Source organism: Myxocyprinus asiaticus, chromosome 41 (genome assembly GCF_019703515.2).
Source record: "Myxocyprinus asiaticus isolate MX2 ecotype Aquarium Trade chromosome 41, UBuf_Myxa_2, whole genome shotgun sequence".
Lineage (NCBI taxonomy): Eukaryota > Metazoa > Chordata > Actinopteri > Cypriniformes > Catostomidae > Myxocyprinus > Myxocyprinus asiaticus.
The window spans coordinates 7592463-7618123 of record NC_059384.1 but is presented as its reverse complement, the minus strand read 5'-3'; the positions used below and the strand labels follow the sequence as shown (position 1 = coordinate 7618123).

Sequence of the window (25661 nt, the reverse complement as noted above, 5' to 3'; positions counted from 1 at the left end):
GCACGCTTCGCACGTGAGTATCTAAAATCAGTCTGGCCCTCCATGTGCCCCCCCCCCCCCCCCCCCAGTCAGACGATATAACACTCGTGCAAATTTTGTATCAGTGCATCCCTGCCATTGCATTTCTGCATTTTTTTTAATGGCAGAAATCAAAAACAAGTATTGTTTCTTTTCCTCTGTCAATCTCTTTATCTCTGTCATTCTATTTCTTCTTCTCACCACCCTGGTCTTGCATTCTGTTGTCTACACCCCTCTGAGCGTTTGATCTCTGATTGTTGCATCAGGTTCCAAGTCTCAGAATGCTTTGTGGAATGCCATCACAGCGGGCATCGGGATCAAGGACAAGGACAAGCGTGGCATTCTGATTGACCCGCGGAGCCCGGAGGAGATTCTGGCTGAAGACCTGCCCACTCTGGACATCCCTGATGCTATGGAGAAGACGGCCATCAGGTTTGGCGGGCATCACACTACTCACTAACAACCTTCTCTTCCTGTTCCTGTGTGCTCTGGATGAATCATTCAGTATGCTGACATCTGCTCTGACTTGACCAGTGCTGAATTTTTCACTTGGTTTAGTGTCAAAGTAATAGTTCACCCCAAAATGAAAATTATGTCATCATTTGCTCACCCTCATACTGTTCCACAACTGTATGACTACAGTTGCTCTCTTCCATACAATGAAACTGGATGGTGACCAGGGGCTGCCAAGCTCCAAAAAAGGACAAGAAAACTAAATTACTTTTAAAAGACATTTAATAGCTTTGTGTAAGGAACAGGTTGAAATTTAAGCTGTTATTTACAGAAAATCTTTCCTTAAATGAAAATCTCGCTTTAAATGGATAGTTCACCCAAAAGTGAAAATTCTCTTATCGTTTACCCACCCTCAAGCCATCCCATATTTGTACGACTTTCTTTCTTCTCCAGAACACAAATGAAGATTTTTTTGAAAAATATCTCTGATATTTTGGTCCATACAATGCAAGTGAATGTGGGCCAGAACTTTGTAGGTCCACAAAGCACATAAAGATAGCATAAAATAATCCATACAAATCCAGTGGTTAAATCCATATCTTCAGAATCAATATAATAGGTGTGGGTGAGATATAGATCAATATTAAAGTCCTTTTTGCTATAAATCTCCACTTTCACTTTCTTGTTTTATTATTGGCGATTTGTATAATTTGTGCATATCATTACCTACTGGGCAGGGAGAAAAATTTATAGGAAAAAATATATTTTTCTCACCCACACTTATCATATCACATCAGAAGACATGGATTAAACCACTGGAGTCATATGGATTGCTTTTATGCTGCCTTTATATGTTTTTTTGGACCTTCAAATTTCTGGCCACTATTCACTTGCATTGTATGGATCTACAGATCTGAGATACTCTTCTAAAAATCTTTGTTTGTGTTCAGCAGAAGAAAGTCATACACATCTGGGATGGCATGAGGGTGAGTAAATGATGAGAGAATTTTCATTTTTGGGTGAACTATCCCTTCACTTGAAGTCGCTAGTCTCTGTATTGTGAGGTTGCTAGTGGGCGTTCCTACTGCTGACGCTGTAACGTTAATGGTAGACTGCATGTCTGGCCATATTTTGACAAAATATAATCACAGATGAGACATATTGACGGTAAAACTAAGATATCATTCTATTTTGACAAGGAATTTGTTTTGTTTTTTGTCACATAAAATGTATATTTTACAGTTGAGAGTGTTTTTATATAAACTACAGTAGTACAGTTAATTGCATTATATAATTAACAAGATGAAAGATCTATCAATGTATAAATTAAACTCACTCAGACTGCTGATAGTTTCTTTTCCATGCATAATTGTTATTATATCCATGTGTGTGGTTGCAGACAAATCATATAAAACAGTGAAATCGCTCTCAGAAACATTAACTTCTCTGTTTTGTCTGCACTCGATGCCATTATCTCACAGGAGGCAGATGACGTGATCTCCACTGACACCATCTTCACTCATTGGCAGTCGCTGCCAAAAGTTGCTCTGCATTTGCATAAATTTCAATTTTCTGAAGTCGCTGGACACACCCACATCTAGTCGCCAGAGATCGCTGTTGCTCTTGTCACCGGAAGTCGCCAGCTCTCATTGAAATTGAATGAGATCTAGTAGCTTTGTCGCTGAAAGTTGTGCACGTGTGAATGGGCCTTTACAGCTGCAGTCTTTATTTACTATAATTGTGTGGGAAAATGCAGCTTGAACATTCTGATATACTGTAAATAACTCCTTTTGTGTTTCACCAATGAAAGAAAGTAATATGGGTACAACATAAGGGTGAGTAAATAATGACAGAATTGTAATTTTTGGGTGAAATACTGTATCACTTTCAGTGCTTTCAGTTTCAAGAACTTAGTGGGGGGGAAATACTTTCCCTTTTCCAGCTGTTATCCAAAAAGGCTGTGAACCTATAAAGCCAAGCTGGGTGAATGGACACGCTCCATAAGCAGGAATTATCCAGTGATTATGTCTCTTAAAGTGTGTATTTTCTGCTCATAAGCACAGCTGGTTGGACTAGGATTATTGATTTGTTTAGTGCTCTGGTGTTGCGTGGTCACTTCTCTTTCAGATCAAACCAGGCATCACAGTAGTAAAAGACCACACTTTTCAAAAGAATCCAATTCTGGAACCAAGAAGGGTTTTAGAGCCTGATGCCATTGAAGAACCTTTTCAAGTCCTACAAAGATTTTTTTATTCTCTAGTTTCTTTAGAAAACCCTCTACTGGTGCTATAAAGAACTCAGAAACCAATACGCTGATCTGAACAGCCTAAGAAATCTTTTTTAACTCGAGAAGGTGATAAGAAGAAGGTTCAAAGAACCATTGAAGAATCTTTATTTTTAAGAGTGCATTTGTGCTCCAGTTTGTTATGATGTTCTCAAAAACAGACTGTGGGCTATTTGCAGGTGAGCACACAAACTCTAATGTTATATAGAACTGATAAATCTCAAAAATAACATCCTAATTGCTTTGAAGATTGATGATGTCCATCTCAAGTGCTGCAGTGTTGTAGATTCTCTTTTATTATATCTTGTGGTGTAACAGAGGGGCTAATCCATCCATCCCAGAGGACAGTTTCAATGTTCAGAGGTTGCTCTTTCATAGCTCAGTAGACTCTCAGTTATGCTTCATTTAAGTGTCTCCTAAACTTCCTTTGGAGAAATAGAAATAGACAAATTTAGACAGTTGTTGAGTATAGAGCTAATAAATTAATGTGGATAGCATCACATAATTTGGTCTTGGAAGAATTTGATGATACATTTTTTTAGTTCATATTGAAATATTTTTCTTTCCTATGGCATCTCCTCTTTCAGGCAGAACCTAGAACGGGGTGGATGGCTGCACTGCCATTTCATCTGATTTTGAAATCTGACTGTGATCAGTAGTCTGTTTCTGGCTCACATTTTTGCCCCGTTTTATAGAGTTTTACATTTGCAGAGTGCTATGGCATCAGTTTAGAGGTCTATGACAGAGTGAAATAGAGAGAAGGAGATAGAAAATGAGTGCAGGAAGAAATTGCCAATGATTACTATATAAAAGGTGGCATTATCAGAGTTGCCTGGTGGAACGGTTTTCCATATATTTGTCAGAGTGAGGTTTAAATTCAAAATATTTCTTCATGACCCTTTCAGATTGTTTGGTGATTATATGAGATTGACTTGAAAATATTTCTTGACCATGTGAAAATACACTCACTGAGCACTTTATCAGGAACACCTGTACACCTACTTATTTATGCGATTACCTAATCAGCCAATCGTGTGGCAGCAGTGCAATGTATAAATCATGCAGATACGGGTCAGGAGCTTCAGTTAATGTTCACATCAACCATCAGAATGAGGGAAAAAGGTGATCTCAGTGATTTCGACCGTGGCATGATTGTTGGTGCCAGACGGGCTGGTTTGAGCATTTCTGTAACTGCTGATCTCCTGGGATTCTAGAGTTTATTCAGAATGGTTTCAAAAACCAAAAAAACATCCAGTTCTGTGGCAGGAAACGCCTTGTTGATGAAGGAGGTCAATGGAGAATGGCCAGACTGGTTGGAGCTGACAGAAAGGCTACGATAACTCAGATAACCATTCTGTACAATTGTAGTGAGCAGAATAGCATCTCAGAATGCCCAACATGTTGAACCTTGAGGAGGATAGGCTACAACAGGCAGAAGACCACATCGGGCACATTAGTGTTCCTAATAAAGTGCTCAGTGAGTGTGTCTACTTTTCACACATGTGAGAGAAATGATGAGTTTGTCCAAAAAAAGGGACAGCACTTAAAATGGAAGGTTCACACAAAAATTTAAATTATGTCGTCATTTACTCAACTTCATGAGGTTCCAAAACCATATGACTGACTTGATTCCATGGAACACACAACAGAATATGTGTCTTTTGTCCTTAATATAAAAGTGAATGGTGACTGAAACTAACATTCTGCCTCACATTTCCTTTTGTTTTCCACGAAAGAAAGTCATATGGGTTTTATGCAACATGAGGGTGAGTAAATGATGGCAGAATTTTCATTTTTTGGGGGCTACATTCAGTACTAATAACGGTTTTGGTTTTGCTCTTTAATGAGAGGTTCCATTGTGAGAACATACCCCATATGTTAAGACAAAAAGTATTTTATTTTTTTATTTTTATGTTTACTGTCCAAAGTCCTGAGATGCAGATTTGTCCATTTCTCCATGCCATAAACCCTACTTCTACAGCAATCTAGTAAATCTTCAGAGTCCATTACAATCCCAGTGTATCCCGAACAAATTTCACATGGACGTCAGAAACTGCATGAAAGGGAACGACAGGGAAGTGACTGATGGAACAGTGTGGTATTTTGGACTCAGCTGTGTGCTGGTGCGACTGGCTGTGTTAAACAGGAAGACTCCGGTGGACTGTGATGTTTTGTATAGTGATCAACTCCTCATTAATCACCCAGTGAGAGGATGGGAGGGAGGGGGGAAGACTGTATGGCATTAGACCTGACGTCAGCACCAGGCTCTGTCTGCTATAAATACCCCCCATAAACTGCGCTCCATTGAATCCTTAATGTTCTATCAATGTGTTATTGTGCACTCGGGGTGCTTGGGAAGACACATTTGTTGGGTAAGGTGATGGGTTGCAGGTGAGAAGGCGCCCCAGATGGGAACAAGCCTATCTGAGCATGACATGATGAAATGTCAAGATGTGGCATGGTTAAGCTCCACCCCTTTTCATAAGACATTCCAGAGAAAGAATTTAAAAGTGAAGTGTGAATTATGTCTTCGATGTCAAAGTCCCCGTAAATTTGAATAACGAGCGCAGGTTCATATCCTGCGTTTTCATGCATATGACCTATATGTCGATGGTTTCAATTTGGTCAGTAATTGGCCTATAAATATTGTTGACAATAAATCGGTGCATTCCTAACTAAACACAAAACATTGATTTTGATTTCATTGGGTCTTTAAAATACTTTCTCCTGTGCAAGCTTATTATACAGAGACAAATATGTAAGTCATTCGTTAGTTGATTTCCCTAAAAAATTTATATGTGGTCCTGTGGTGTATCAAAATAGTGCTCTGTTTGTTCTCAACCAGCCCAACACTGCAACATTTGCTCAACCAATGGCATGAGTTCAGGGCGGGACAATCTGATTGACTGGCCAGTGACAGATCAGAGGAGTGTGCTGGAAACCCATTTGAAAACAGTAATTGTTTTTGCAATTCTGATGGATGACACTAGTGGCGGGCTTCAGAAATTACACATTTCATCTTTAAAGAATGACTAAAATAAAGAACTAAAGAAGAGAAACACAATGAGATAATGGAATTTTTGGGATTGTATGTGAGTTTGTATTTGTGTAAATGTCATGAATGATGAGGTGTGTGTGAGGCATTAATTAAAAGGGCGAGGAGACTGTGTGTACCATGGAACCACCTTTGAATCAGTGATTGGAAAAGACCAGTCTGATCTTATGTTGTTTTTGTAGAGGGTAAGACATTACGATTGACAGGGCTGCTCCTCCATACGTCTTATCTAAAAAATGTGCGACTAAAGAGAACTGATTCAGCGTGACCCTCATAGATTGGAGTGTCAGTCGTATTCATTATTCCAATTTACTAAAAGGTGACTTTACTCTATGACAGACATGTTCACCTTTACATTCTCCAAATAGGATTATCACAGGCAATCCTGCTGGAATTTTCGTCATATTTTTTAAACAGGTTCTTGTTTTCAGTTATTGGAACGCATGTTGGCATCATATGACATTTTAAAGATAAAAATGACTTGGAAAAATATGGAATTTTTTTTGTTGTTGTTAAAAATGTTAATAATAAGTGGTGTAATTTTATGATTATTTTTACAGTTTTTAATGGAAAAATGCAAATTTTCTAATTAAAACTAGGGTGGTTACCAGGGTGTTGCTACTCTATGTGGTTGCTAGGGTGTTCTGGGTTGTTGCTAGGTGGCTGCTTTCTGGCCCAGGTTGAAAGGGCACGTCCACACTAATACATTTGAAAACGCATTCATTTAGCTACGTGTATGTCTCTCATCCACACTAGAACAGTGTTTTTCTCCACTGAAAATGTAGCTAAAAATATTCTCCATTACTGTACACTTTGGAAAATGATGACGTTAGGCCCCATTACCGCACACTTTTAAAAACAATGATGTTAGGAAACTGAAAACGGTCTCTAGATATGGAGCCCCTTTTTCAATTTTGATGTTTTTTTTTTCACCCATTTTATCGTCCACCAGTGAAAATAGTAAAAGTCAGCTCTACCAGCTCCGGGAACCAAGGGTGTTTGGGCCACTCCGGCGCAACCAACAGCACGGTTTCCCTGTCCTCCCGAATTTTGCACAACAATTGGTGTAGCACACAAATGGGAAGGAATGTATACTTGCGTTTCGCTGGCCATTTGTGAGCTAGCGCTTTCAAGCCCAGCGGAGCCTTAGTCATGGAGTACCAGAGGAAGTGCGTGGTCTCCGGAAAGGCAAACAGGTCCAAACAGCTTCCCCAAATACTGTACCTCCCAAATCCTCTGAACAGTCTTTCTGGCTGATCCCCTAACGCAAGCGCAAGTTTGCGCCGCAGTTCAGGTGGTCGTGGACGTGCATCGGACACATTGACAGGAGATGCTTTTCGCACCAGAAGAGAAGCTGGCACGCCAGGTTCAACGTTGGATGCGTCCGCACTCCCCCCCTAGCTGTTTATGTGAGCCACAACAGCAGTGTTGTCTGTCTGGATCAGTACGTGCAGCTAGGCAGTGGCATGGAGCCAACAACAGCACAAAAAGTAACAGTGTTGTGAACATCTTCTTTATTTCTGCAAGTGGGGAGTGAGGGAAACTCTTCGGAGCCAGAGCGAACAGTTCTGTAAGCTCTGGGCCCCGCTTCATGGTTCTCAAATGCTTTCCTTGCCCAAAAGGAGGTTTTCAGCTGGGAAGAGGACCAGAGATCACAATTTTATGCTTGGGCCAAGGCCTAAGCCAGGGGCACTCAGAGTGGGCCACTCAAGTTGGAGATTCTCGACGTGTGGGCTCACTCGGAGTTGAAACCTTTTGACCGCCTGAGAGAGAACCTGCGTTGGCTCGGCGTAAGAGACTTCTGTACGGTTTTCCTCCCTGCAGGGGTTTATTCCAACAAACTCATTGGCTAAGTGAGATGAGGCCTAACTTTCAGATGCCGCGAGCGATATACCGTCTCCATCTTCATTGTAACCGACATGTGTGATTGTACCATGCACGCCAATTGTGGGGTGCAGATCGTCACAGGCGAATTCAGTGGGCTAAGACACTTGAAATGGAGACGGGGAGGCACACAAGGCTTGTGCCAGCAACAAATCCTCCTCAGATTCTCCGTGCTCTACATCCCGGCCTTACATGCCTAACTCATGCGGTCCCTCAGGAGCCACAGAAGGAGTATTGCGGGAGGGAAAAAGACCCTCCCACAATTATACTGTAAATGTATACAATATTTCTGCCAAAACACTAGTGTTTCTACAGTTAGTGTTACTACGTTATCTGCAAAGTCAGTTTTAGTAAGGGTAGTGATGTGTGGATTAAAAAAGTCTTTTAATGACTGTTTTGCATGGCACAATGTTTTTCCTGTTTACCTTTCCTTTGCTGTTTACAATGTCAGGTCTGTTTAATATGGTTTCAACTAACTTCAACACGGAGCCTTTAAGGTTCCCATGTGTATTACAGATAATTCTGTGTTATTTCAAATGGGTTGTGCAATTTGCGCTGTGTTTACCACTGAACAGTGCAAGCGCAGAGCAAGTTCAGTGTTGCGCTCACCCCATTTTTGTGTAAGTGGCAGTGCTAAATAAATAAGAGTAGGGCAATTTTCTAGTTGCAACAGAGCGACCTCTTACTAAATTTAGTCACGTTAAGACCGTTAAGTTGCAGTCTGGAGCCCTAAAATGCATTGCCTTAAAAGTCATGCACTATAGTAAAAGTGTGTTGATGTCATAAGATAGCATTGGTTGGAACAGGGTGAAAAGTAAGTGTTTATAAACTGATAATCAGTCCTTCTACTCGTGATTAGTATGAAAGCAAAATGCTGTGACACGTACAATAAGCCACGTAAATATAGATATGTATAGTAACTTGTTTTGATTCATTTCTCCCTTAATTTTTTTCTTTCTGTCTGTCTCTTTTCATTTTTCCATTCTCCACTCTCTCTGGAGTAAATTCATGTGTAACACAGCAGGCCGAGGTTTGTCTCCTCTGAATGAACTCATTACGTGTGAGGGTGCGAGACGCAGCATGATTGTCTCTCCTGACATTAGCTGTCCCCGATGCTTCTCCTGACTTATGGATGATTTGACCTTTGCACACCTCCGATCTTTAGCCGGGGCGTGTGGGAGCATATTGTACACAGGTGGATGTCCCATTCTCATCTCGTCCAAATGGCCCCTCGCACCTCGGTTTTCTTTTGATTATCGTTTCTCTTTTAGACTGAGCTTTCTGACGGCTCTCTGATAGGTCTGTGGCAGGCAGAGCTCATTTTAGTGGAGAAACCTAATTTTCCAGTTGAGCGCAACCCTACTGAATAGAATGAACTTAGTGAATGAAAGCAAGATTGAGGGGGATTGTAAAGGCCGGCGTTTGGAACGCAAGGAAATGGCACTGCTGGTAAACAGTATTCAGGCTTAGTCAGGACAGGTGCCAGTTCGGACAACACTATTATTTGGCTGTGTTTGGAAGAGGGGATTAAAACTGCAGTGACATAAATCACTTAAAGGTATAGTTCACCCAAATATGACATTTCTGTCTTTATTTACTCACCCTCATATTTTTCCAAACTTTATGACTTTCTTTCTTCTAAGTAATACATAAGGATATATATATATTTTTTTTATTGTATGTAAGCGAGCAGCATCACATTTCTCCTATTGTGTTCCACGGAAAAACACTTTTGGGCAAACTGTGCCTTTAAATAGATCAATCCTTTCTATTTTTCAGATTTCTATGTTTATGTACTTCAAAAGTTGATGCTAAATGGCACTATCCAGGGTTTTTTCCTGGGTCAAAAATGGTCTTTGGTGGTAACTGACATATATCGTCATCCATATGCTTGAAGTTGGTTTATTACATAATTACATTTAATTAATATATAACATAATTACTTAATTGCATTTCATGTTTACATTGGATATGAGTTATTTTTCACCATCTAAGTGTATGAAACCTTTTGAATTCTATGCAGATTGTTTTTTAATTTAAGGTGCTATGTGAAATCAAACTGAACTTAATGTAATTAACACATTATTTCTATAATACATTTTTTAGAAAGACTACAGAAATGAGGAGCCATCCATGGTCTTACCTGCGCTTATGGCATTGCACTATAATATAAGGGCAAGAACATCAATTTCTCTGTTTGTTTTGAGTGACCTGTCTCAAGAGAGACAATAACATTGACTTGACCACTGGTGTGAGTTGGGGGCGGGACTACCTGTTTGTTTGATCAACAAAAGACGGGGGGCGTTTTTAGAAACCTGTTTTGAAAAAAAAAATCTAATTTGCAATTCTGTTTGGTGGCACTAGTGGGGCAGAAATTAACTGCATCAGCTTTAATATCCCATTCCCCATAAATTGAAAAAAATATTGGATTTTTTACTTCTGGAACCAGACCGTGTGCTCTGTTGGCTCTTACAGGCACATTAAGAAAATAGCTAGAGTTTATAGTATGGTGAAACAGCATACATATTTTAATTTGGTTAATCTTTCAAACACCACCCTTTGGGTATTGCTCACCAATGACATTTCAGTCTATCGAGAGGAACTGCATGTCGGGTGATTAATCACCTGTAAAAGATATTAGCATGTTTTGTTTATCCTTTCATTCGTTTACAAAGGAGGCCCTGGAGAGTATTTTTTTCTCTGACCTACAAATCTAAAAGACCAGAGGCTGTCATGTTAAGGGGGCTTGTTACTCGATATGAGTGTCTCCCCCCACACACAAGTCACCTGACCTGCCCGGTGCAGACCCGACTGTGAGCGGGCAGGATTAAAAACTCAATAATTCATGAGCTGACTGGATGTTAATAAGCTTGTCATGTCCGCCATTGCGTTTGTGTCCTTTGGGTCTGTGGTGCCCTTGAGTTTATAAAGAATAATTCATTTCACAAGTCATTTCCGTTGTGTATATAATGACCCAGTAGTTTTTCACGTTTTTATTTTCTGATTTGGGTTTCGTGAGCCAAGGTCTGGCTGTCAACTCTAGATGTAACTGTAACACTCTCCCCTTCACCATGGTGCTCTTTAGTTATTTTATATTAAAGGAATAGTTCTCCCAAAAATGGAAATTCTTTCATAATTTACTCACCCTCATTTTATTTCAAAACCGTTTGACTTTCTTTCTTCTATGGAGCACACAAGGAGATGTTTGGTAGAATGTTAGACTCAGTCACCATTCATTTTCATTGTGTGGAAAAACAATGCAATGAAAGAAGAAAGTCATAGTGAGTTACCTATTCTAATTTGGAAGGATTCCATTTTAAGTAATGTACCGGAACTGTATGATTTTCATTGGTTTCGATTCCGTTAACTGTTCCTTTAGTTAACATGCGTTTTCCAAACTATGCGGATGGTACGACGTACTCTGACAGTGTTTCCTGCTGCATTCTTCAGCGGCAGAGCTGCCTATCTCCTGAACCTATAGTGCGAAACACACAAAGCAACCAGTGTAGTCCGAATCCCAAACTACTGACTCTCATGAGCCGGTTCTTTCGAATCTACAATGTCAAACATAGAGCATGACCAGTGTAGTGCAATTTCTGAAATAATTATTATTATGAACCGGTTCTTTTGAATTTTTAGCATGAAACACACAACACAACCAGTGAAGTCTGATTCCCAAAAGATAGGGAAAGAAAGGCCTACATATTACACGTTTTGTTGTAATCAGTGAAATTTTACAAAAATGCACATGAATGTACATGCAAGGCTCCAGACTAACATTTGAGAGTGGTCGCACCGGTGCCACCAAAATCTACAGATGGTCGCACCAGCACCTGAGTTGGTCGCTGGGGGGGAGGGGGTCCTAACCAGATGCGACACGATACCGCGCATGTTCATACACTAAAATGATTATAAACTGCAATAAAAGTAGATGTTACAACAGTCAGGTGGAACAGTCTGTTTATTGAACATACCTAATTTTCTCACTGAAATTGCATATGGACACTTTCTACGGCAAACTTCAAGGGGATAAGTACACAATCACACACATACACGGGGAAAAGTCACTTCATAAATCGCATCAAAATACAGTCTATTACCATTTTTTATGTTAACACACTCATGCAGTAATTTGTTGTTATTGCACCGGACACAAACACACAAAAAGGTTTGCAGATTAGCAAAGAAATTTTATACGAGTAATATAATGCTATATTATGAGTTTTAATGAGCTAGCTTGCATAATCTACCTCACTGATGAAAAAGGAGTGTAGAAAAAAATCCTATTAGTAGGATTAGTCCTATATTAGTTAAACCAACAGCACAAAATCATGAAAATACCCCCCAATTTTTTTTTTTTTTTAAATAGTATTAATCTCACCATAGAGAACAATCACCAGCTACCTTGAAACAAATGAGTTATCTTGGCGGTGGCAAATTGACAATCGTAAGTCACCACATACTAAAGCCATTCCACCAGCACGATCGGGCATGGTTAAGCACGGTTTGTAATCGTGCTGTGTCAAACCGTACTCAAGTGGAAATGCTACTGGAACCATTCCTCACTGACCCCGTTTCCACCTGGTATTAAGATGCATTCCGATCACATGTGGTCAGCCCTAAATACAGATCTAAACGGGGTCAAACAGGATTTGATCACATATGAATGTGGTCAGAAACGCATGTGACCACATCACATGTAAATGCTAATCAGTCCTGTATGTGTCCTGTCAGCAGAGAAGCGCCACCTCTCGCCTGTCAATCAACCTCTGCACTAAACCAAGAGTTTAAACTTTGCCGCTTACGAGCAGCTTTTAAAGGAAATAACCATCCGATCAGAAAATGTAAAAAGCGGATACATACACAATCCCGAGTGCTTCACGGATCTTCTTTAGTGTGTCTGATATCAGAACAGACGAGAAGCACGAACACCTGAAGCTCTTTAATACAGCTAATCCACTCAAATAACGGATAATTCTGCTTGACATGTTGCGTTTGTACTTACATTAAATTTCAACCGCATCTTAGAGAAACAGCACGCCATTTTTTCACGCTTTCTTTATCTTTTCTGACTTGTTTTGCTTTATTATAATGCAGTAACACACAGACATAGTGATTGATGTATGTCGTCATGAAACAGAGACCCTACCCTCAAATCCAAACACAAGTGGTCACAGGAGACGCATTTAAGTGACCAGGTGTAAACAGTGGTGTGTCTCACCTGACCACATGTGATCGGATCACCTGAAACGCATCGTAATACCAGGTGGAAATGGGGCCACTATGCTCAGAACCGTTTGGGCTGATGTTGGAAGAGTGGCTGTTGTTGGTCAATATACTGTAACTCTCTGCAAAAACGCTCATAGCCCACAATCGCATACACACACATAACCTTGGATGAAATAATTCAGTACCCTTAATTATTAATTATCCTCTCCATATCAGCATCAAAGTGGAATCCTAACAAAGCTGATGTGCTGTTGAGTGGCGGATGCTAATGGATTCTGGTCAGTTATTTTTTATCTTTATGAGCTATCAACAGAACGGCTCCATTTAATTGTGTGCTAGTCTAAAGCGCAGTTGGATATTGATGCCGTCTTAATTTAACTGTGTGGGTTTTCCATTTCTGCCCTCTGCTCCACCACTCCATTGTGTTTACATTTGTTGTTGTGATGATATCATTTGTATTTCCACTTCTAATGCCATTTATAACCGTTCTCTAGTCAGAGATACAATCTCTGTACTGACCATCTGCTTCTTTGCTGTGCGATTTATGCTCAGTGGCGATTAAGCTCAGTCCTATCTGGGTTTAATGCAGTGTATTTTTTATTTTTCCATAATTGTCACCTTATGGAAATAGTTTGGTGGATACTGTCTATAAAGAATATGATGTGGTTTCATTGTATTTTTGAGTATTTCAATCATAAAATCATCTGTAGAGCTGAGAAAGATTTATTATAAAACATTATAATTCTTATTTATTCATCGTCGTTTCTTTAAAGTCGACATGAAATGGTGTTCGCAACCAATTTTACTTTTTACTGTAATGTGACGTATTTGTGATTGAAACATGATATTCAACTAGACAAAAGGGACGGGACTTGGTTTTACCCATTGGGTATTGATTGTCTCGTGAAAAGTGGTCTCAATATGACGTGGTTGGAGTGAAGGGGTTGAAAAATAAGGACTCGGTGACGTCAGCCAAAATGTAAGTCATTTTAGTGGTGGAGCAAGTTATTTCATTTTGATGGCAGATTACAAATAACTAATAAGTAAAGAATGTTTTAAATTTTTATTTCACGATGACTTTTAAATGTACAGTATATTGCATTATAACACATTATAACGCATTAAATTTTACTTTGATCGTGTGCAATATACTCTTTAAAGTAACACAAATTATTACAGTAATTGAGTATTATAATACGTTGAGTATAAAGTGTCCGTCATGGAAAACGTGTAAATATCAGGGAATTTCAAAACTGTGATTTCATGGCCCGGAAAGTCTTGGAATATGATTAAAAATCTTTGCACGTCATGGAAATTTCTATAGTGAGTATACGTTTTTGTTGTCTAAAATATTTCATTCTTGTTTTCATGAATACAATGTCTTTAAAATTATGTTAAACATGGCCGTTCACACCAAACGCTATTTTTGTGTCAACGCTGTTTCAGGTTTGCACTAGACTGACATATTTCACCATTGCGTTGCATCTTAAGACAGCAAATCAAGTAAAAAAATTAAATTAAATTAAAAAAAAACTTTTAAAGCTCGTCTCAAAGACACCTATACAGTACTACCTTCTGCTTTGTTTGTGGCACTGCATCTAGCATTTTTTAACGAAAGGACGTGTTCGGTGTTAGCCACATATCTAGTATAATTACGGATGGAAAAGCCATGGAAAATACATGGAAATTCATTAGTCTAAAGGGGTGTGAACCCTGAATATATAAACATCACCACATCTTCCTGTTCTGTTGACACACCATAGAAGTCAAAGTATCTCTCTCTCCTTCTCTCTCTGTCTGTCTCTCAGACACTATCATTTATACTCCAGAGATGTCCTTATCTCCTCTTGTCCTCCAAGTCCTTCTTTTTCAACTTCTCATCCCTCTCTTTGTCCTTTCTCTCTCTCTCTCTCTCTCTCTCTCTCTCTCTCTCTCTCTCTCTCTCTTCACCTTCTTTTATCTTTCTCTCTTCTTATCCCAAATAATACATTCTGTTGCACTGGTTTTCTCTGAAACTGTGATACAGAGATCAACAGCGGTTGTTTAATCCCCTCCCCTCCTCCTCCTTTACCTCCCTCTGCTTATATTCATGAGGGGAGAGAGCGGCCCCCTGCAGCCCTGCCATACACGCTTCTCTATGTACACCTGACCAGAGCTGGTGAAACAAGCCCACAACCACTGATAGAGAGAGAGAGAGAGAGACACAGGATGAGGGACGCGCTACAGCTGTCTCTGTGACAGACTCTGCTGCTGCCGTTGCGATCGTGCTGAAAAACTGCCTCTGCGTCTGTGCTGCTAGCCGGATACCAACTCGTTCATGTCGTTTTGCCTGGTTGACTTTTTCGACATGGAATCACCCACCAAAGAGATAGAGGATTTCGAGAACAACTCTTTGAAGTATCTGCAACCAGAGCAGATTGAGAAGATCTGGCTGAGACTGCGAGGACTGTGAGTAGAGTTTCATACTTTGTGTTTTGTGTTTGTGTGCAAGAGTGAGCAACATGTTTATTAATCTGCTATTGAATGTTACTGAAAAAAGCAAACAGAATGTGTTTAATTGCAGTTTGTGAGTTCTCAAACAAGTAATACATGAAGCCAAAAAAAAAAAAAAAAAAAAAAAAGAAAGAAGGAAAGAAAAGAAAATTATTTAAATAATTTGTAATTAATTTTATTTTTACATTTAATAATAAAAATTATTATAATTATAATGAGGTAAACTTTCAGTCCATATAAATAACACAATAAGAATTTTTTATTTGATTTTTATCAATAAATAAATTAAACAATTTATTATTGCGAGGTTAAACTGTGAATCAAAATAAAATATAACATAAAATATATAAATATGTCTATAATATATAATATAAAATAACATATATTAAGAATAATACATTACGAATAATAAATGAGTAAAAGAATATGACAAGTAAAAATTAATAATTTAAAATAAATAAATGTAATAATACAATATTAATAATGCAGTTTAATAATAAAAAGTATTATTGTTGTGACATTAAGAATTAAACATTGCAAAGAATAAATGTGTAAAAGAATATTAAGAGTAAAATTCAATAATGTAAAATAATGTATTATTAATAGATTTATGCAATAACACAATGTTAATAATACAATTTATTATTGTGACATTAAAAATGATACATTATGAAGAATAAATGAGTAAAAAATATGAAAAGTAAAATTAAATCATTTAAAATAATTAATAAATTAATTTATGTAATAACACAATTATCAATAAAACAATTTCATAATAAAAATTGCTATTGTGAAGTAAACTGTTACTTTTTACTGTAGTTTCCGTGTTTGTTTGTAGAGGGCGATTTTCAGTTGCTGCTGTTGTAATCTGATGCAGGCATATTTGTGAAAGTGAGATTCAGGTCAGGGTTAACAGGTCACTTTCAATACAAACATCCTCTTCATGTGTGGCTCAGTTCCCGGACACAAATTAAACCACATCTTCCATTAGAAGTGTTTTCTGTTCAGCACCATTTGAAGTGGATTGATTTGAAACCAGGCTACCAAGTTTAAATATATCATTGCTCATTTGAGTCAAAAATAATATTTAATATGACTGAATCAACCTGACTATATTAGGTTACATCAACAAAAGTATTTTCTAAGTGTCATATCAGGTAGAAATAGCTCCTCAAGGTAACAACTGCAAATTTACACATTTTACAATGTGCTAATGAGCATAATGTAGCAGAAAAAAAGCAAACAGCTGAGAGGGAAGACACTTATGTTCAGTGTCTCACGACATTACATGTGCTGTGGAAGCTCAGCTTGAAACATTCGTATGTACCGCAACTTTCCTTCTTGCCAATGAATAAGAAGAATAACTTTTTCTAACGTTATTTGGAAAACATTGACTGTGTATGTTCTCACAACGGGATTTTATTGTTTGTTATTAAAGGGATTGATCTAATCCCTCGCTATGTCATTCCACATTAAGCTTTTGAACGCTTATCCCGGTTATAAACAGAAAAATATCCTCCAGGACTCATCCTAGATTTATGACAACTGCATTTGCCCTGACAATGGAGTAACTGTCAGCCTGCGGTCCCTGAACCCAGATGGGAGAAACCAGACAACTGCTATTTGTCCTGAAACAATCTTAAGAGCCATCAACATTGTCATAACGCAACCGGTCACGAGCAGGGCAAAAGGCAGTGCTGAACTGAACTGAAGGAAAGCAAAGTTGTGTTGTTTCCAGCTTTTTTCCCTTTTAAGCCTGATTTATTGAGCTTATTAGGAATTAAATTGGCAGCTCTAGGGGAAATGAGACCAGTGTCGACACCACTGGTCACAGAGAAAAACACACACCTATAAAAGTTTAAGGACTTAATAAAAGCTCTGCACATTAAGAGCTAAAACTGACATCAAATGTGCAGAGAGAGAGAGAGAGAGAGACGTTTTGGGCAGGGACAAACATTTAGAAAATAAAGGGCAAGTGATGATGATGATGATGATGAATATAAGAATGTTGACCGACAGGAAGTTGAGGGCAGAGGTTAAGGGTTGCTGCACATTTTCACAACACTGTATGTAAACCAATCACTCACATTTCCTAAAAGGGATAGTTCAGCCAAAAATGAAAATTCTGTCATCATTTACTTACTGTCATGTTGTTCCAAATCAGTATGACTTCCTTTTTTCTGTGGAACACATGTTGGCCTTGCTCTTTTTCATACAGCGAAAGCATATAGTGACCAGGGACTGTTGAGCTCCAAAAATGTCAAAAAAAATAAAATAAAAGTAACCATAAATGTACCGTAAAGTAGTTCATAATACGATAGCTTTGTGTGAGGAACAGACTGTAATTTAAGTCCTTATTCTTTGAAAATCTTGTCCTTTGCTGTTGCTCTCAAATCTTATTCATGTTTCTATATTTTCAGATGCGTTGCGTGATGTTCGGTCACAAGACACGCAAGAACCAATGCCATTAGAATTCACTGAAATCAAATCGTAAGGCACCAAGTTTGAATATGTGCAAACATAAATTACATTTGAGAGCTATGGCATAGAAGACAATTTTCAGTGAATATGATATACAGTAAATCTTTCATACACAGGAAAATACACAAAGCAATTGTTTGAAATCTGTCAGAATTAACCTAAATATTATGTGTTTTTGCTATAGTGTCCTCCACACTTTACAAGGAAACATGCATTGATATATCAATTTCCTGTTCGTCTCTATTACTATTTCATACAAATAAAAACAAGCAAGTGGTAGAAAAAGAGAGATAACATTACAGAACGCTAAGGGTTAACCATAGCAGACATACTAACCAGCCCGCCTCATCTCAATCAAGACTGAAACGTTCTAATTAAACTTGTGTCTGTTATAAATCAGATCATTGCTTTTTCCACCCATCACATAAATGGCAGCCATTGTGTTCTCTGCTTCAGGCTCTGCTGAAGGTGATGTCATCAATATCAATGGTGACAAATCGGAGAGTCTGTCTTCATATGACTTAAGAAATGCTGCAGTTAAAATAGTTTACTAAGCGCTACTTTAAATAAGGTGACTCTTCCTTTCTACGTGCTAAGCAGAGTGAGCATTAATGAGATAGTTCCCCCAAAAATTGAAATTCTCTCATTGTTTACTCACCCTCATGCCATCAAAGATGTGTATGACTTTCTTTCTTCTTCTGAACACAAACAGAGATTTTTAGAAGAATATTTCAGCTCTGTAGGTCCATACGTTGCAAGTGAATAGTGACCAGACCTTTGAAGCCCTAAAAATCACATAAAGGCAGCATCTAAGTAATTCATACAACTCCAATGGTTTAATCTTATGTCTTCAGAAGCGAAATGATAGGTGTAGGTGCGAAACAGATTAATATTTAAGTCCTTTTTTACTATAAATCTCCACTTTCACTTTCAGAATGTGATTTTTGGAGCTTCAAAGGACTATTCACTTGCATTGGATGGACCTATAGAGCAGAAATATTCTACTAAAAAATCTTTGTTTGTGTTCAGCAGAAGAAGAAAGTCAAACACATCTGGGATGGCATAAGAGTGAGTAAAGTATGAGAACATTTTTCCTTTTTGCATGAACTATCCCTTAAATATAGTTACTGGATTTAGACGGCCAAATGACAAGATGTCTGTCATGAGTCATTTTTTTCCTTTTGCACAGAAATGTTCATGTTTGGTACTTAAAGGGAAAGTTCACCTAAAAATTTAAATTCTGTCATCATTTACTCACACTCATGTCATTACAAATCTGTATAACTTTCTTTTATTTTTCATGGAGCACACTAGAAGTTTTGCAGAATGTCAAAAAAAGCTATTAAAGTAATCCATATGATTCACTGAAAATCTTACCCTCGGCCTTAGCTCTCAAATCCTATTTGTGCATTGTTAAATTTGGCATGTCGTGATTAGTCACTGAGTGTGTTTACATACAGTTGAAGTCAGAAGTTTACATACACTTAGGTTGAAGTCATTAAAACTCATTTTATAACCATTTCACAGATTTAATATTAGCAAACTATAGTTTTGGCAAGGCATTTAGAACATCTACTTTGTGCATGGCATGAGTAATTTTTCGAACAATTTTTTACAGACAGATTGTTTCACTTTTAATTGACTACATCACAATTCCAGTGGGTCAGAAGTGTACATACACTAAGTTAACTGTGCCTTTAAGCAGCTTGGAAAATTCCAGAAAATTATGTCAAGCCTTTAGACAATTAGCTTCTGATAGAAGGTGTACTGAATTGGAGGTGTACCTGTAATCAGTGCCTCTTTGCTTGACATCATGGGAAAATCAAAATAAAACAGCCAAGACCTCAGAAAAAAAATTGTGGACCTTCACAAGTCTGGTTCATCCTTGGGAGCAATTTCCAAATGCCTGAGGGTACCACGTTCATCTGTACAAACAATAGTACACAAGTATAAACACCATGGGACCACACAGCCGTCATACCGCTCAGGAAGGAGACGCATTCTGTCTCCTAGAGATGAGCATAATTTGGTGCGAAAAGTGCAGATCAATCCCAGAACAACAGCAAAGGACCTTGTGAAGATGCTGGAGGAAACAGGTAGACAAGTATCTATATCCACAGTAAAATGAGTCCTATATCAACATAACCTGAAAGGCTGCTCAGCAAGCAAGAAGCCACTGCTCCAAAACCGCCATAAAAAAGCTGCATGTTTGCAAGTGCACATGGAGACAAAGATCTTAATTTTTGGAGAAATGTCCTCTGCTCTAATGAAACAAAAATTGAACTGTTTGGTCATAATGACCATTGTTATGTTTGGAGGAAAAAGGGTGAGGCTTGCAAGCTGAAGAACACCATCCCAACCATGAAGCATGGGGGTGGCAGCATCATGTTGTGGTGGTGCATTGCTGCAGGAGGGACAGGTGCACTTCACAAAATAGATTGGAATCATGAGGAAGGAAAATTATGTGGATATATTGAAGCAACATCTCAAGACATCAGCCAGGAAGTTAAAGCTCGGTCGTAAATGGGTCTTCCAAATGGACAATGACCCCAAGCATACCTCCAAAGTTGTGGCAAAATGGCTTAAATACAACAAAGTCAAGGTATTGGAGTGGCCATCACAAAGCCCTGACCTCAATCCGATAGAAAATTTGTGGGAAGAACTGAAAAACCGTGTGCGAGCAAGGAGGCCTACAAACCTGACTCAGTTACACCAGTTCTGTCTGGAGGAATGGGCCAAAATTAAAGCAACTTATTGTGAGAAGCTTGTGGAAGGCTACCCAAAACATTTGACCCAAGTTAAACAATTTAAAGGCAATGCTACCAAATACTAACAAAGTGTATGTAAACTTCTGACCCACTGGGAATGTGATGAAAGTAATAAAAGCTGAAATAAATCATTCTCTGTACTATTATTCTGACATTTCACATTCTTGAAATAAAGTAGTGATCCTAACTGACCTAAGGTAAGGTCATAAAAGGTTTAAGCAAAAAATTATCAGCACAGGTAGGTTTTTGACCATTACCATATTTTGCATTGCAAGTAAACACCTTTACCAGCATTCTTTCCGGATTATCCAATGTACGCAAATGTTTTGCACATGCCTGTTTGCGTTTTGATGTCAAAAGCAATGAATAACCCGATGATATCATGTCTGATGTAAATGCAGTTTTTTTGCATTGTCTGATTTTTTTAATAAGCAGATTTTTGGTTATCAGCATATTGGTATGCATGTAAACATGTTCACTGACATCAAACCTAGTGCGACATGTCTTTATGCACCATGTTTGAAAATAGGCAAGCATAAATTAGATTTAAGAGCTATGGCAGAATAGTCAATTTTACTTTTTGGTCTGTTCCTACTCTGATCAATGTGAGAAAGTTGTAGTTGTAGTTTTGTTGTAAAACTGTTGTTTTGTTGTAAATAGTTTGTTTCAGTTGTGAACAAACTAAAACATCCATATTTTGTTGTTTTTCAGGCGAAAATATAAGAAGACATCACAGAGGTAAGATATTCACTTACATCTGGTGTTTAAAACAGAATATGTTATATCAACATGAAACATGAGCAGGGAATTGAACTCAGTGAATAAAACTGTTTGCAAACAATGTGTCTACACTGAGGTTTTTTCTACTAAAATTCAGTTGAAACCAGATGTGCACGTTGTGTTTACGGTCAGCAAATCCACATCTGTTGTGCATAGGTCCGGTCACATTTTCCTGATGTTGTGTGTGTTGGAGAGAACAAATTGGCAGCAGTGTTTAATTACTGGTTGTCAGTAAGAAATAAACAGCAGTTTTATTTCATTACCACAAGTGAATGAAGTGCCGTTGACATTAGCATATGAGGAGCCTTACAAAAATGTATGGTGATAATTCCATTGTACAGTGATTGTATCAGGTGGTAATATCGTGGAAATGTGATGTATACAATGGTACTGAATGATTGCCGTATTCGTACAAGATAGTATTTTCATTGTTCTCTAAGGCACTTCATAGAATACTATGGTATTACCATCATGGCAGTGTTCAAAAACCTTGGTATTTTCATGGTACCATGGTAATACCATGTTTTCGGATATATACTATGTTAATAGCATAGGTTTTTGGACATGTACCGTGGTAATACCAAGTTTTTGGATATATAGCATGTTAATCTAATTATTTTTTTGGACATGTACCATCCATGATATTCTTTGAAATCCCTTGGAGTACCATGTAAATACCATGTTACATGATTATGCAAGCAGTTCGGTTCTATGGTATATAAAAAGTACAATAGAATAACCATCTACCATTTTACCATTACAGTAACATGGGACCAGTACTTTTTTTGTAAGGGAAAGTCTCCTGATATTTGTGAAAGTGTGTTCTATCTCTGTGTCTGTATGGGTATGTTTGTCATATTTGAGTTTGGGTGACACACACACCCACACACCACACACAAAAACAAGCTAAAAACATCCCCTGCTGACATTAACCAGAGACAATACAAAGAAGGAGCACTAACCAGCCAGTAATGACTGTGATCCAGACAGTGTGTGCTCAAAACACACACACAGACATAAACAGCCAGCAGCAGATGCCTTTTCTGGCCTTCTCGCTGTGTGTCTTGACGTGTGTATGTATGAGAATGTCTGGGTTTATCAGGCTTTGATGTTTAGGCAGGGTAATGCTAGAGATGTGATTGACTGAGTATGTGTAAAGCTGGGAGGAAATATGTGTCTTTGTGTGCATGTGTGTTTGAGTAGGGCTTGGGGGAGTTATGCTTTATGGGTCCGTCAAGGTTAAAGGTCACGAGCCGTTCAGACATCAGATCGTATACATCACTGTACATCTGAGCATTTGACATTTTCTTCTCTCTTTATAATGATTTTTAAAAAACAATTTTTTAATTATTATTGTGTATCTGGGCAAAAGGCAGTTCATGCAGTTTAGATGTTACTGTATTTTTAACCAGAACAGTGATAGTGATTTTTTTTGTTTTTTGTTTTTTGAATGTCTGTCTAATACCAAGTATATATATCCTAATAATTTATGTGTCTGTATATATTAGGGATGGGGCGATATGGTTGTCTTATGATTCGGTTCGTTATACGATATGAGGTTCACGATTCGATGTAATCTCGATTCGATATAATAACACTTAAATGACAGAATATTACAGAAAATTGTTTATTTTATGAAAAAATGTTTGAGCAAAATGCTCATTATAATTTCTCATCAAAATAAAGTTCTTTAATAGACAATATAAATGCTCAAAATTTAAATAATAAGAGTTGCTCATATACCTTTCTCTATAAAAAGATCACAAACATAATCTTTCAAAAATAGTGGGGTACATTCAGGCAGAACAAGCAATAGAACTGAACAGAACCTGTCCTGCAAAAAGTATGTGAAAGTCTATATTTATATTTTGATAATTTGTTTGTCATCATTATTATAATCAAAATGTAACTTTGCAAAAATAAACAAATTCTACATTACATTAATTAATACTATATCACTGTTTGAAATAATGTTTACAATTTACAAATAATAACATTTAGTTTACATTCATTTGTATAAGAAACACTAAAAATGTTACTGTCACTTTAAGGGTTCAACAAGTGGCTCACAGTGTTCTGGTTCAGCGAACATTAACGAGAATTTCTTGATTTCTTTAGCACATCCATGCTGTATGAGATTAACATTTATATTTCTTTTTACTTTTTTATCTGACTGTAAAGACCAGAAAGGATATTAAGACACATAATTTAATGAAAGTGGAGTGCGCCTCATGTTTTATGGACACACACTACACGGAGGAAACGATTAGTTTTAATCTCAAGGACTTTTCCAGGTATTATAGTTCTTAAACTTCTAAAAGCTAAATTCAAGCATTTTAAGGACCTTATGTGAACCCTGTAAACAGTGTAGATAAAAGCGCATTAAGCGTAAAATCAAGTGATAGAGAGATTATAATGTTTGATGGGTCATTTCATTTATGATCACATGGACAGAAAACATTGTTAGGGATGGGACGATATTTCGAACCAAAAAAATGACAAACCATATCGTGGTATAACTCGATATTTCGAATTATCTACTGGGCTGGGAAATTTCATTTCTGCGGTTAATAGTTGACTGTTTATCACGTTAAAAATATTAACACAATTAATGCAGTACCGGTTTTCCCCACTTCGTGTGGCTACACTGATCATATATACATTTCTATAAGGTACACACTTGACTGGGCTGCACATCTTATCATAGAAACTGATTGTATGGACTAATGCACGCTTATTCATTACGCACAACGCATGTTATTCACAACGCAACACATTACAAACACGAGACCCGATTGACTGCACAGAGATTTGAGACTTCACCCACAAATGGTGAGCCAGGTGTGAGAGAGATATGGCCAAGCTTCCAAATCTCTTTTCATCACCCGAAAATGCTCCTTCACTGTCATCTGAACCAGTGTCAAAAAGAGACGGCTCGAAAGAGACTCAGCGTGTGTGCGATAGAGACTAAACAACAGCCAGAGATTTTAAACTTCAGCAAATTAAACTTCAGCTTTCATTTTGTTGTATAATTCATTGGCAATGAACACTTGAGTTTATCTTACCAATAAAGCTTGATATGATTTGATCTCCCCACTACTCTTCTCCCTGTACACAAATGACTGCTCTGCCAAGGACCCCTCTGTCAAGCTCCTGAAGTTTGCAGATGACACTACTGTCATCGGCCTCATCCAGGATGATGATGAGTCTGCGTACAGAAGGGAGGTTGAACAGTTGGCTGTCTGGTGCAGTCAAAACAACCTTGAGCTGAACTCGCTCAAAACAGTGGAGATGATTGGGACTTTAGGAGAAACACCCCAACACTGACCCCCCTCACCATTCTAAACAACACTGTGGCAGCAGTGGAGTCATTCAGGTTTCTGGGCACTACCATCTCACAGGACCTGAAGTGGGAGACCCACATTGACTCCATTGTGAAGAAAGGCCCAGCAGAGGTTGTACTTCCTTCGCCAGTTGAGGAAATTCAACCTGCCACATGCACTGCTGATACAATACTACTCAGCAGACATTGAGTCTGTCCTCTGCACTTCAATAACTGTCCGGTTTGGTTCAGCTACGAAATCGGACATCAGAAGACTACAAAGGACAGTTCGGACTGCTGAGTGGATTATTGGTTGCCCCCTGCCCTCCCTTCAAGATCTGTACACTTCCAGAGTGAGGAAAAGGACTGGAAAAATCATTCTGGACCCCACTCACCCAGCCCATTACATTTTTTGAACTGTTGCCTTCTGGCCGGCGCTACAGAGCACTGAGCACCAGAACCGTCAGGCACAGGAACAGTTTTTTCCCCCAGGCTATCCATCTCATGAACAGTTAAAACTGCCCCATTAAGCGATAATTATGTGCAATACACAGCTTAGTCTATTTATATTTATCCCACATATCCAAACTCTTCTGCCATTACATTCCCTTGCACTGTATATAACAGATTTGTATTTGTACATATATATACTGTGTATATATATATATATATTTCTTATTGTGTATTTCTATATACTGTATACTTATATTTTCTATTCACTTTTTATTTTTATTCTATTTTATGTCTTGTAATGTTGGTGCACTGGAAGCTTCTGTCACCAAGATTAATTTCTTGTATGTGTTAGCATACTTGGCAATAAAGATCATTCTGATTCTGATTCTGATATGAATTGAATCTGCCCATTTGGTCCTATTATTAAAGAAGACCACTGGA

At 38.1% G+C, this 25661-nt stretch overlaps 1 protein-coding gene across 5 annotated transcripts in view; it reads left to right on the top strand.

Annotated features, from left to right (window-relative positions):
• The first annotated feature begins 14846 nt into the window (after positions 1–14846).
• The window catches only part of pde1ca (phosphodiesterase 1C, calmodulin-dependent a), a 96132-nt gene continuing 85317 nt past the window's right edge, over positions 14847–25661 (top strand). For all 5 annotated transcript variants that reach the window (XM_051682366.1, XM_051682365.1, XM_051682370.1 and 2 more), the window contains exons 1-2: positions 14847–15371; positions 21377–21403. In XM_051682366.1, coding sequence (XP_051538326.1) covers positions 15241–15371; positions 21377–21403 — 158 coding nt within the window. In that variant the 5' untranslated portion in view covers positions 14847–15240. The remainder of the gene's footprint in view (positions 15372–21376; positions 21404–25661) is intronic.